The following is an 11,674-nucleotide window of genomic DNA, read 5'->3' as shown; positions in this document are numbered from 1 at the left end:
CACTTTTCCACCTTTCATGTCTAGTGTTTTGCTCTGAGTCAGCTGCTCACAGGCAGTTTGTTGATGTGAGTCTGTGTTTGTGTGCCAGTGCGCGTGCGTGGTGTCATTCTGAGCAGTTAGTCAAATAAGGACAGATGAAAGGACACGTGACGGTGCAGGCGGGAAGGTCTGGTGATGTTAAGAACATGAAAGTGTGATATGACGGTCAGAAAAGGTGCAAAGGCACAGCTGTTCTGCTGTTGTCATATAGAATAAAAACAAAAAATAAAAATCAATTTGGAGAAGTGACAGAGGTTTTTCATTGAAGGCAGCCATTTTAAATACAGCAAGGCGGAAGTTGAATATGCAGTCTCAGCCAGCAGAGAGAGAGAGAGAGAGAGAGAGAGAGAGGGAGAGAGGGAGAGAGGGGAGGGGGGGAGGAAAAACCTGCCTTATGGTGATTCAGAAGATGCGTCTTTTCCAGAAACAAAAATAAAAGACAGTTAACTAAAAATAAGAATTCCTAGAGGATTCAACGAAGAGTTTATTTCGCTTGGTTGTATTCATTTGGAACAGGAGGTCTCAAAATGAAAGTACAGCTGTGACTATAAATGAATGGACGAGTACATCATCTTGGGGAAGACCATATCTCTGTGCGGAAAAGGTTTGTTTTTGTTCGTGTTTTGGGCCATCAACCTCAATTTCGTATGCAATATTTTCATTCTGTATATTATTTTTGGTCTTGGTACTAATTTATTGTTATTAATGGTGTCAGAACACCTCAGCTTAAGTGCTGTCTTCCTTTAAGACACTTATTTCTACAAGTGTTTGAGCCTTTCTACAGATGTATAGTACCACGAAACGTATTCCCGGGTTTATTGCAAGGTATACGGTGGTACAATGTATCCGAAACGTGCACGAAATCTTATTGGTCATCTATCGCGCCCATTTTGTGACGTTTTAGCGTCTTATTTGATAAATTTCGAGTAAAATGTATGCCTCTGCCATTACCTGCTTCAAACTCATCCAAAGTGGCAATTATCGCATAAAAGTGATAAATTCCTAATTTTCGAAGATGGAAACTGGGTTTCCTGCGACTTTAAATTGTGTTTTTGATGTGTTTGATGCACTTGAAGGTGAAGAAAGTTTGGGTTATGATAACAGGTAGGTGACTTAAAGCTGTTGCTATTTGCAGATCATTTCAGTGAAGTTATTTCATAAAACCGAGGATATGTTCACATTATTTTTCACTAATTTCAGTAAAGGTTTATTGTCGTCGCAATATATAACTTGCGTGTACTGTTGGTAAGCTGCTACATGCTCTGACATGTGCTTTTCAGGATATGCAAGGGAAAGACATGGCAGTATGAAGCATAAAGTTATTTTTATAACAAAAATGATCATGCTGATTTATTATAAACCCAACTGATAAGTTAAATAACTATTTTCCATCGGTTCCCGGAAGAAAGGTTTTGTTCATGCTGTTCTTTCTCATGTAGTCAGCCATTTTAAGAGGTTTTAGCTTGGAGACAGAAATCCATCATTTTGTGCTTTTGATCAGAGGGTATAACATTTTTTTGTTACTTTTCTAACATTTGTGTATCTTCGCGGCATTTTACGTTGTAAAATCCACTCTTTTGTCCAATTTAATTCTCGTTAGGCTGGATTATGGGACAAAAAGATCTAATAAGGAAATATACATGAAATGGAGTTTCTCCTATGTTTATCTTACTATAGAAAAAATAGGAGGAACATTCTAGATATTAATGCTTTATGGGGTTAATATTTGCATCTTACATATAATGATAATTGTATTCTTATAGAACAATGTTGAAATGAATTAAAACCAGTAACACGTTTGCAGTTGTGAAATTTTACATGCATATAAACATATTTAGTGAAAATACAAAACGATACAATAATTTGAAAGGTTCAGTAGTGCCTTAAACATCCTCAGCCCTGGCCCTAAAGCCAGTTTTCAGATGTATTTGACTTCTTGATAAAATTCTAAACACACAGCTAGCACAGGTGTGTATTTTTCTGATCATATTTTAGAATAAAAAACCCCACAAATGTTTTTTTTTGGGGGTGGGGTGGGGTGGATCTTAATTAGATAATTTAACATTTACTCAGATCTAGATATTTGTTGTGAATATAATCAGGCATTTTCTTGTAAATTTCATCAAGGTTTTAGTGATTTCAGGTTATGTCATAATGTGGTATGAGATGCTTTTTTTTTTTTAAATTGAAAGAACATGCCTAACACCAATTGTGGGCAAAATACATAATACTGAAATATGGAAATTAAGTATTTACTGTTGAAATTTCAGTTAACATATCAAACATGAGGGCTTGCTACTACAGAATAAACACTCGAGCAAAGCACATAGTCTTGCAGAGGGAAGCCATCTTAATTATCAGTTTAAGACAAATCAAGAAGAAAGTGAAGGGCAAATAACAGGGTGTGGTTTGCCCTTTGTTGTCTTGTAAAAGCTTTCATGATAGCTCTTTATTTTTTCATAAATTACTTAAAGCACAAGGAGAAAATATGAAGTGTGTTAAAATACTAACGTGAGACTATACAGATAGTCACTTATAGTTTATTGGTGAAAGACTACACAATTTGGCATTCATCATGACTCTATACCTCATAAAGGAACAACTCATGTAAATATAATAATATAAAATATACTTATGAAAATAATAAACTCCAAATGTCTCTAGGACATATGATAACACTAGAATGGGGCACATGGTACAATCAGGCATTGCACGATGGCAGAGAAGTATTGTGGAAAATATTTCACAAATACAATGTCAAATACTTAGCTTTTCTTAAACTTTGATCCCATTGTAACATTTAAAAATCTTAACAGCTGGTGCTACATGATTCCCTGTACATTTACATTTTACACTTTGTATTTTACTGGCCTCCCCTGCACAAATATATAACTGGGCTCTCTCTCTCTCTCTCTCTCTCTCTCTCTCTCTCTCTCTCTCTCTCTCTCTCTCTCTCTCATATTATATATATATATATATATATATATTATATATATATATATATATATATATATATATATATATATATATATATATATATATATACACACACACACACACACACATTTTAACTTTTATTTATTTTTGGAGCTTAACAGTGCGCTTTACGAACGTGCTGATAAAGACAGTTTTTAGTTTTGGAAGGTGTCTGGCATTCGACATGTAGAGTTTATGACCTTGCTGTACGGTGTGCCTTCTGCTTCCATGGGTTCCTGAACCGCATTGTTAGAACATATTAAGGGAAAAAGTGAATTTATAGTTATTTTGAAAGAAACTGAACTTCTGTACTTTTGAATAACAACTCATATTACCTTAATATATGGATGTCCCTTTTATATGCTGTCTAAGCCTATAGAGCCGAAAGAAATCCTATATTCATATACATATTTTATGAGATCAGTACATTTGTGATGCAATAAAATTTACAACTTATTTTTCCAGGACTATGTCGCAGCAAATGTTAAAAAATGAATGTGTTAATTACCTGCATATAATGGTTTAATACTAATCAAAGCAATAACCAAAAGAAAAGGCTGAGATATTTTCGTCCTCATCCTGATTTTTGACTGACGTGCATCTGTCGCAACACTGAACAGAATCCTGTTGAATTTATGGTCATTTGAGAATAGATTGCCACCTTTCCAACAAACCAAAACCGGACACGCCTATTCCGTTAGACTCGCCACTAACGTGTCTTCCACTTGTACTTTGAATTTGACTTTGTCTGCGGACCTTTGATTGGCCTAAAATTGCCAGTGGGTGGGGGAAGTGTGGCAAGCCAAATCAACTGACCAATGGGACTGTGTTGACAGTTCAATCCCCCACTTTTTGAGCGCAACGCATAAAACTGTAAAAACAACAAAACACAGAAAAATGAAAATCCGGACCGGACATCCCGATATACAATCTGAATACTGGACTGTCCGGTTGAAAACTAGATTGGGGGCAACCTTTATTTGGTACAATAACCGAATAAGTGCAACACACGGAAGGTTCAATATCAAACCGGGTTGTGTGATAAAAGCAAACAATTTTAAAGATCAACGCTCTTCCATGTTTTATAACCTTAACATATATAGGCCTCCAGTAGAAATACGGCTGCTCTCAACTTTTGACGTTTCTAATTAGCAGTATCTTTCAACACGTCATGACCCACAATATTACGCCGTTAACCTGGTCGATTTCGTAGGGTAGCCTATTCATCACGTCGCTTTCAATCTGAATGGAATGAGGTAGTGATATACGAAATTGAAAAGGCCCGGTTTTAAGTTGTGGAAGAAATGCGGGGAGTAATTTGACTGTTCTACGGTTTCACATATAGATCAGGGGTGAAATAGTTGCATTTTGGACAAACACCAGAACGTTAATCTAGTTATGTCAAACGTGAATATAGGGCCGAGTATAATAAAATATAGATAGGGCCTACTAAGATGTGTCCAGATCACGCGGCCAGCATACATCCTGATAGCCTTCATCCTCACACATGTCCGTGTTTAATTTGTGTGTTTAGCTTGTGGTATATTAGAAAGGGTTGATGTATTGTTATTTTGAATGAGCGTAGTGCACCAATTTCGCATTGCGAACAGTGGGCATGTCGGCCAGCTCTGCGCCCATGGATACATTTCCTAATTTATAATTCAGTGGCGCGTACAGTAGCAGGTTTGTTGCGGTCTTCTCTTTCCGTTAGCTACCTCTTGCCTGTCTACTCCCCTCCTGCCTGTTTACTGTGAGCGATGACGAAGAAAAAACGAATAAATCACGGACAGATTATAAAATATAGTGGATTCTAATGCGGCATCAAAATAATCCAATTTAACATCGAGTACAGCCTCGTACGTTTGCTGTTGTTAAATAGTCTATAACAACCAGCAGGTAGCGAAAGACTAAATTTAGGATAATCAATTTAACACGGGTTTAGTAACTTATTAATGCGTTTAACCTCGTATTAATGCGTTTTGTGCAAAAAGCAAATATAATTCACTATTTGACGGTTAATCTTAAAGTAAGCACGGTATGGCGAAATAAAACCTATATTTCGCACCAATTTGAGGATGGTTTTTAGACTAGAATATCTTCTGGATCAAGTAGTCGGTCCCGGGTTGGACGTGCTGTTGTCACGTGACCGCATGACTCCACCTTTCGGGGAATCCCAAAAGCGCGTGGAGTTTTCGGTGGTGGAAGTAAATAATTTGTTTTGGGTTTTGATTCAGGCAACTCAGCACAATCCGGGAGTCGCCGTGAAAGACTGTAATCGGGAGGAGGAGGAGGTATTTCGGCGACTTTCACACCATGTCAGATACCTTAGCGCTAGTTTGAACGGACTTAGATGAAGCGCATATGTAAATGACAATGAATTAACTTGGGTTTCGACACAGAGCGGGGCCTGTATGCCAACGTTGGTGTAACGTCAGATGCTGTTGGTACGCTGTACACTTCGCAGCGTTTTCTAGCTATGACTAGTCGTCATTTGTTAGCGTGATATTGCTGGTGAAAATAACTGGCTTGCTTGTTAGTTATCCTAGAATTTGGTGAGCTGAGTTGTTCGTTGTGTTTGAATAAAATCAACGTTGTCGTTTACTAGTTAACCTAGTTAGCCAATCTATTAGCAAGTTTGTCATGAAGTCATTATCTACGTTACCTAACCAGCTAACATTAATAGTAGTTACTTCCTTTCTGCTAGTGTCCGGCACCAGATTAATTTGTCTTTGTCAATGAAAAGTTGTTTGAGTTTATATCGGACGCAAACTCATTTTTTATTCCAATCAAATGTAGCAAGCGGTTAGCCTAGCTTCACAACTAAAACAAACGATTCTAGCATATGTAATCTAGTACCTTTGCGCGTATAACTATGTAGTTAATTAACTTCCTATCAGCTAAACATCGCCTTCTAATAATTAATATTAGCTTGCCGGTGTGAAATTGTTTTGACAGTATACAGTTCTTTTCTCCAATAATCACTTTCACCACTAGGTAGTTTAACATTTTTATCTCTTAGGAGAGAGATCTTATTTTCCCCTTTCGTTTCTTCTTCAGCTTTCTTGAGCTTCTCTACCCTCTTTCTTGTACGAACGAGTTGGAGACAGAAAAAGAGGGCTTGATGGAGGAGCCCACGGAAAGTCAAGAATTCGCAGATCTTTGGTCACAGAATCTGATGTAAGATGCCGCCATTTACAGTCAGCACTCATATTCGACTGGGCCAGTAGAGTCTGACACACGACATACATATTATATTCGGGAGTTGGTTTCATTATGGTTTTTGCACGATTTCCATTTTTCATTCATTATATCAGTGAAATACATTACGAGATTACAAGGTGGTTTTACTGTAATCCCGTTTGTGTTAAGAGAAAATGAGTGGGTTTTTAAAATTTGACATTGACACCTTTTCAAAATGCTGCAAAGTACTTTTGCTATTTTAACGCAACTTTTGTTGAGATGTCCAGTTGGTCTTACTGTGCTTCATCTGTCATAATGTCTGTTCTCCTCCATGTCTGCTTCCATGGCCTTGTGTGCACAGGGTGCCAAAACCTGACGATAGTTCATGGGGAAATGATAACGAGGTAAGCGCTGGTCAAGTTCATCTCTTTCTCTCTCCTCTCCCTCTCGTTCACATTCACGTGCGACTTTAGCCATAAGTCCTGATTCGATGTGATAAAGGAATGGGTAGACCGAGCTTGGGTGGGTGTCTTGTGCAGTTCACTCTGGAGGACCTGCATGACATGCTGGAGCAGCCACTGTTCAGTGAGGTGCAAATGGAGCCCCCTCAGCCCTCCACCTCCCCTCCCGCCTCCACTGTTCCAGTTACCACCGACTACCCGGGTGCCTACGACTTCACCCTGCGCTTCCAGCAGTCCAGTACAGCCAAGTCAGTCACCTGCACGGTGAGCTTGTTGCATGCACACACGCGCTCACCTTGGAAGAATGCAGTTCTTGTGTTTACTCTGGAGCAGGTGGGCTAATGACACATGAAATGAGAATGGATATAATATGTGCATTTCTTGCTTAGTTTTATTCATTTATTTTTTCATTCATTCTTTCTTTCTTGCTAAACTAGTACATCATATTGAATATTATCATACTAAAGGTTGTTTTAGTATCTGCGATTGCAATAATTTGGAAAATGATGATGTAGCATAGGCATGCTTAATTTTGTGACAGTATCAGTAGAAATTAATCAAAAACCTGCTCCCACAAAATTTATATATCACTCACATACACACACACACACTTGAATGTCATCATACCTGTAGTCTCTGGTGAGCAATGAAGTTGTGTTGCCTGGAAACCATTGAGCTCCACTTTCATTCTCCATTCATTCTCCAGTCACTCTCAATTCATTCTCCTTTCTTCTCAGTTGGTTGTTCATTTTGAGACCAAAAGCAAACAGGACCCAAACTGTGTGGCTGAGCTGCCCATTCCTCCTTATACTTGGTTGATTTTTGATGGTGTATTTTTTTTGGTGTTGTCAATGCTGTGCACCGTTGGGTGAAGACATGAACAGGCATGTTCCAGATAGCAGGCTGGAAGCTTCTTCAGCAGTGACAGGGTTAACCCGTTGCTCCTCCCAGAAGCCAACCCCACAGCGACGGTTTTGTTTGCTCTTTATTTTAAGTGTCAGATGATAAAATCATGTCAGTACTTATCTGCCATCTACTGTCCTTAGCCCTGTGGCATATGCTATAGCTATTGGCCCAGGGCTAATCACTTGGTGAGAAATGAGTCATAGGTATGTGTACATGAAGGAGGCACTGAAAACCATATTGGTCTGACATGCTTTTGTTTCAGTAATTTACACACATGACCTGTATGGTCACCAGACTTTATATTGAGACATATAATTTTGTTCATTATTCAAATTGGTTAAGAAATCTTATTCATTATATAACATCTAGAATACACTTCCTTTCAAATTTACATTACTTAAATGTTATAATCTGAATCTCTCTATATTAGAAATGTATTATTTGAATTATTAATCTAAATATGTACTGTACTTGCCATTTGAGCTGCTTATACATTTCTGTTTCTGTTAAGAATGTCTAACATACTTGCTTTTTTTGGGGTGTATGTTTATCTGCATTTTTGTAGGATTTGTTGATCTTTTGATAATCTGACTGTAAGACTAGCTGGCTGGACTGGAGACATGTCTGAACATGCCTGCTGAGTCGTGTGGGAGGGGTGTGTGTGTATGAGAGAGAAAAACCACAGTAAAGTGCAGTCTGCAGGTCAGCGTGCAGCATCCCAAACCAGTGCTTCCTGCCACTAGAACAATCTTCTAAGGAATTTAAATTGGTGAAGAAATTCAGTCATCGTATTTTTTTGAGAAAAACGAAGAGGTGAGGTGTATGTGTAGTGCGTGTGCTTGTGTTCTCGTGTGCACGCATGAAAGGGAGAGGATGAGCAGAACTGCATTTAATCAGTAGGGTAAGAGTCAAGTTAGATTTTAAAACCTACCCTACAGTGAATGGAGTTGTCTGTCCTGTGACTACTTTGGGTATGTTTGTGTGCGTGTGTGAGAGCTTATGTGAATTTTGGTGCTTCTACATGAGAAACTGACTCAGGCTTATGACTGCATCAGACTTTAGTTTTCCAAGTGATGGAACCATATCTAAAAAATATTTAAACTACTTGTTTTTTTGTTTTTTTTTAAATAGGCAGTGTGCTCTGTGTAGAGTCACTACTCTGAGAGTGCACTGATCTCAGCGTTGGTTTGGATGGAAAGTCTGGTCAGAACATGGCTTCCCCACCATGTTCATCCCAGAATATCTTTCTTGGGGCCTTAGACTTGGACATATGTAACGCTCTTGTAAAACGTAGGCTGTTGTAAAAAGTGCTATATAAATAAATGTAACTTTGACTCTTCTTACTTTTCTTTCTTGGAACTAATTATATCTCTCTATTTCTATCTTTTTCTCTCCTGTGCAGTACTCTCCTGATCTCAATAAGCTCTTTTGCCAGTTGGCCAAAACATGTCCTGTGCAGATGGAGGTGAATTCACTGCCACCACTAGGGGCAGTGCTGAGAGCCACAGCCGTTTATAAGAAATCAGAACATGTAGCTGAGGTGGTGCGTCGCTGTCCCCACCACGAGAAGACACAGGAGACCAACAACGGTACACGCTTGCTCGCTCTGCCTCCACCCAAAGTACATGCAGTCATTGGGTGGATACTGCCAATTAGCAGGCTTTTATTTTATTATTGTCTTTATTACATTTGTAAGTCGTGCCAGATAAGAGCATCTACCAAATGCTGTAAATGTAAATGCACTGGCATAATACCTCTGGTTTAGATTTTTTTCATATACCAAAATACTTTCCCTATTATCATTATTCACTAAGACTACAGTGATTCTTACACATTGTGTAATACTAAACTGTATTCTAATCCTAAACTTCACTTTTGTAAACGAAATCATTACAGGCCTCTCAAAAGCACCATATTTAGTACCAAAGTTTTAAAATAGAAGGCCCCTTGGGTAGGGGGGCGATCATAAGTGAAGACTGTCGGAAAACATTCATTTTAGAGGTCAGAATAGCAAGTCCAAGTGTGTGTTTTTGTTTTAGTGTTTTGTTGGGGCTGTGCGTGTGTGTGTCTGTTTAAGGACTGGCCCCTCCTGGCCATCTGCTGCGTGTGGAAGGGAATTCCCGTGCCATCTATCAGGAAGACGACAACACCCTTAGACACAGTGTCCTTGTGCCCTACGAACCTCCACAGGTCTGTTGCTAATGACCCTGTACACTTTTAAACGGGTTAGAAGTTGCAGAAAAATAGTTATTCTCTCATCTCCAGAATGGAATGAAGAAATTTGAAGTTAAAATGTTAGCATTTTGTATTTTATTTTATTATTTTTTTATTGTTTTGATCTTTCTTTATTTTTTGCTATTGTTGAACTGTGTGTACATGTGTATATGTCTCCACCAAATGTCCACACATTTTATGACCTTGTCTGGATACAAATACTTCTTTACAAAAAATTGTCTTTTCATCTGATGGAGCCAAACAATTTACTTTTGGTTACTGAGGTAAAGGTTGGTTAGGTGCAAGTGTAGCATTAATTAGCTGCTGTAATCATTATGTCTATGGAATGCACCTACAAGAATAGTAAAAAGACTGTGTGTGAGCGCACGTGTCTGTGTCTGTATCTGTATCTGTAGGTGGGTTCAGAGTGCACCACCGTGCTGTATAATTACATGTGTAACAGCAGCTGTATGGGAGGCATGAATCGCAGACCCATTCTTACCATCATCACCCTGGAGACACAGGAGTGAGTAGTGTGTGTGCGTGCATGCTTGTGTGAGGGTAAAGATGAGTGTGTACATGAAAGCTGCTTCCCAAGCACGTTTGTGTGAGAGGTTCCAGGCATGTGTGTGCACATTCTGAAGCCACTGCTCTGCTGTGTTGCCGGGGGCAGTGGTCAGTTGCTGGGCCGTCGCTCGTTTGAGGTGCGAGTGTGTGCATGTCCTGGGAGGGACAGGAAGATTGAGGAGAGCAACTTCAAGAAGCAACAGGAGGCCAGACCTGCCAGCAAAACCCCTGGCCCCGCCAAGCGCAGTGAGTCTCTGCATGTGTGTGTCTCCCTGTCTGAGGAAGCATGTGTCCGGCTGTCCTTAAGCACATCTGGTAATCCTGTACATATTGGCTGCGCAGACATGCCCCCCCACCCCGAAGCTAGTAAGAAAGCCAAGACCAGCAGCACCAGTAACGAGGAGCTCTACACCCTGCAGGTAAACACACACGTGCACACACACTCATCTTAAGCCATGAAGTGATTTGGTTTTTGGAGAACTTGACTCATTCTCTCTGCAGGTGCGGGGTAAGGAGCGTTATGAGATGCTTAAGAAGATCAATGATGGACTTGAGCTCAATGACATGGTGCCCCCTGCTGATGTGGAGAAGTACCGCCAGAAGCTGTGAGTCTGAGCGTGCACACACACACACACACACACACACACAACTTTCCTTTCTTACATGGTGATGCTGTGCTTCCAAGCAGCTGTTGTCATTTTATTGTGCTCTTAGTTTCTGGTGCGGGTCTCTTCATTGTCTCGCTCTTCCTTTGTGTATTTCAGTCTCACCAGAAGCAGGAAGGAGAAAGATGGCGCTGCTCCAGAGCCCAAACGTGGCAAGAGACTGATGGTGAAAGAGGAGAAGAGCGACTCAGACTGAGACACAGAGAGAGAGAGAATCAACCCCCCCCTTCCTTTTTTGTCCTGTCTAAAGAGAAGAAATTGGTTTGTAATGTTTGAGGGGTTGAAGAGGGGTGTACAGGGTTTGAGGTGTAAATTCTACACAGCAGTCTCTTTATGTTCTTTTTTAAGTGACCCCTGACCCCTACTCCCTTGAACTTCCCACTACTTGTTCAGTCAAGGGTTGTTCCACTTGGCGTAAACAGGGGGTACTTGGTTGTGTCCTGCGGCTGGACTGGTTTCCTGAGCCGTGGTAGTGCACAGACAGGTGCAGGAAGGTCAATGAGCTTTTCACAATTTTTTAAAACCTCTTTTTCTAACTACTGCATAGAGAAGTTTCTGTTAGTGTTTTATCACAGTATTTTTTTTTTTCCTTTTTCAGATTTTTTTTTTTTTTAAAAAAAAGGAACACTGCTTAGCTATCAATGCACATCTACTCAAAGAAGATAA

The 11,674-nt window shown here is 39.7% G+C and overlaps 1 protein-coding gene and 1 long non-coding RNA gene across 7 annotated transcripts; one reads left to right on the top strand and one right to left on the bottom strand.

The window, feature by feature from the left end:
- The first annotated feature begins 430 nt into the window (after positions 1 to 430).
- On the top strand, positions 431 to 11,656 carry tp53 (tumor protein p53). 6 transcript variants are annotated; one of them, XM_026998415.3, is made up of 11 exons: positions 439 to 643; positions 6,073 to 6,192; positions 6,557 to 6,599; positions 6,735 to 6,920; positions 8,965 to 9,151; positions 9,640 to 9,752; positions 10,193 to 10,302; positions 10,450 to 10,589; positions 10,686 to 10,762; positions 10,845 to 10,948; positions 11,108 to 11,656. In XM_026998415.3, the coding sequence occupies exons 1-11, from the start codon at positions 591 to 593 to the stop codon at positions 11,202 to 11,204; spliced, it is 1,230 nt and encodes a 409-aa protein (XP_026854216.2). In that variant the 5' UTR covers positions 439 to 590; the 3' UTR covers positions 11,205 to 11,656. The 6 variants fall into 6 exon arrangements, with proteins under 6 accessions (XP_081575569.1, XP_026854214.2, XP_026854216.2 ...); XM_026998413.3 differs by having other exon boundaries at positions 435 to 643; positions 10,450 to 10,762; XM_026998416.3 differs by lacking the exon at positions 439 to 643 and adding an exon at positions 5,161 to 5,306 and having other exon boundaries at positions 10,450 to 10,762.
- LOC145659000 (uncharacterized) lies at positions 3,099 to 5,014 on the bottom strand. The gene is made up of 3 exons (XR_014124939.1): positions 3,524 to 5,014; positions 3,351 to 3,388; positions 3,099 to 3,251 (listed from the first exon to the last, which is right to left on the bottom strand). It is a non-coding gene; the product is annotated as an uncharacterized LOC145659000 (long non-coding RNA).
- Positions 11,657 to 11,674: the final 18 nt, after the last annotated feature.

The sequence above is a fragment of the Electrophorus electricus genome, chromosome 8 (genome assembly GCF_041902795.1).
Source record: "Electrophorus electricus isolate QZ-2024a chromosome 8, ASM4190279v1, whole genome shotgun sequence".
Taxonomy (NCBI): Eukaryota; Metazoa; Chordata; class Actinopteri; order Gymnotiformes; family Gymnotidae; genus Electrophorus; species Electrophorus electricus.
This window is presented reverse-complemented; position numbering and strand designations above follow the sequence as displayed.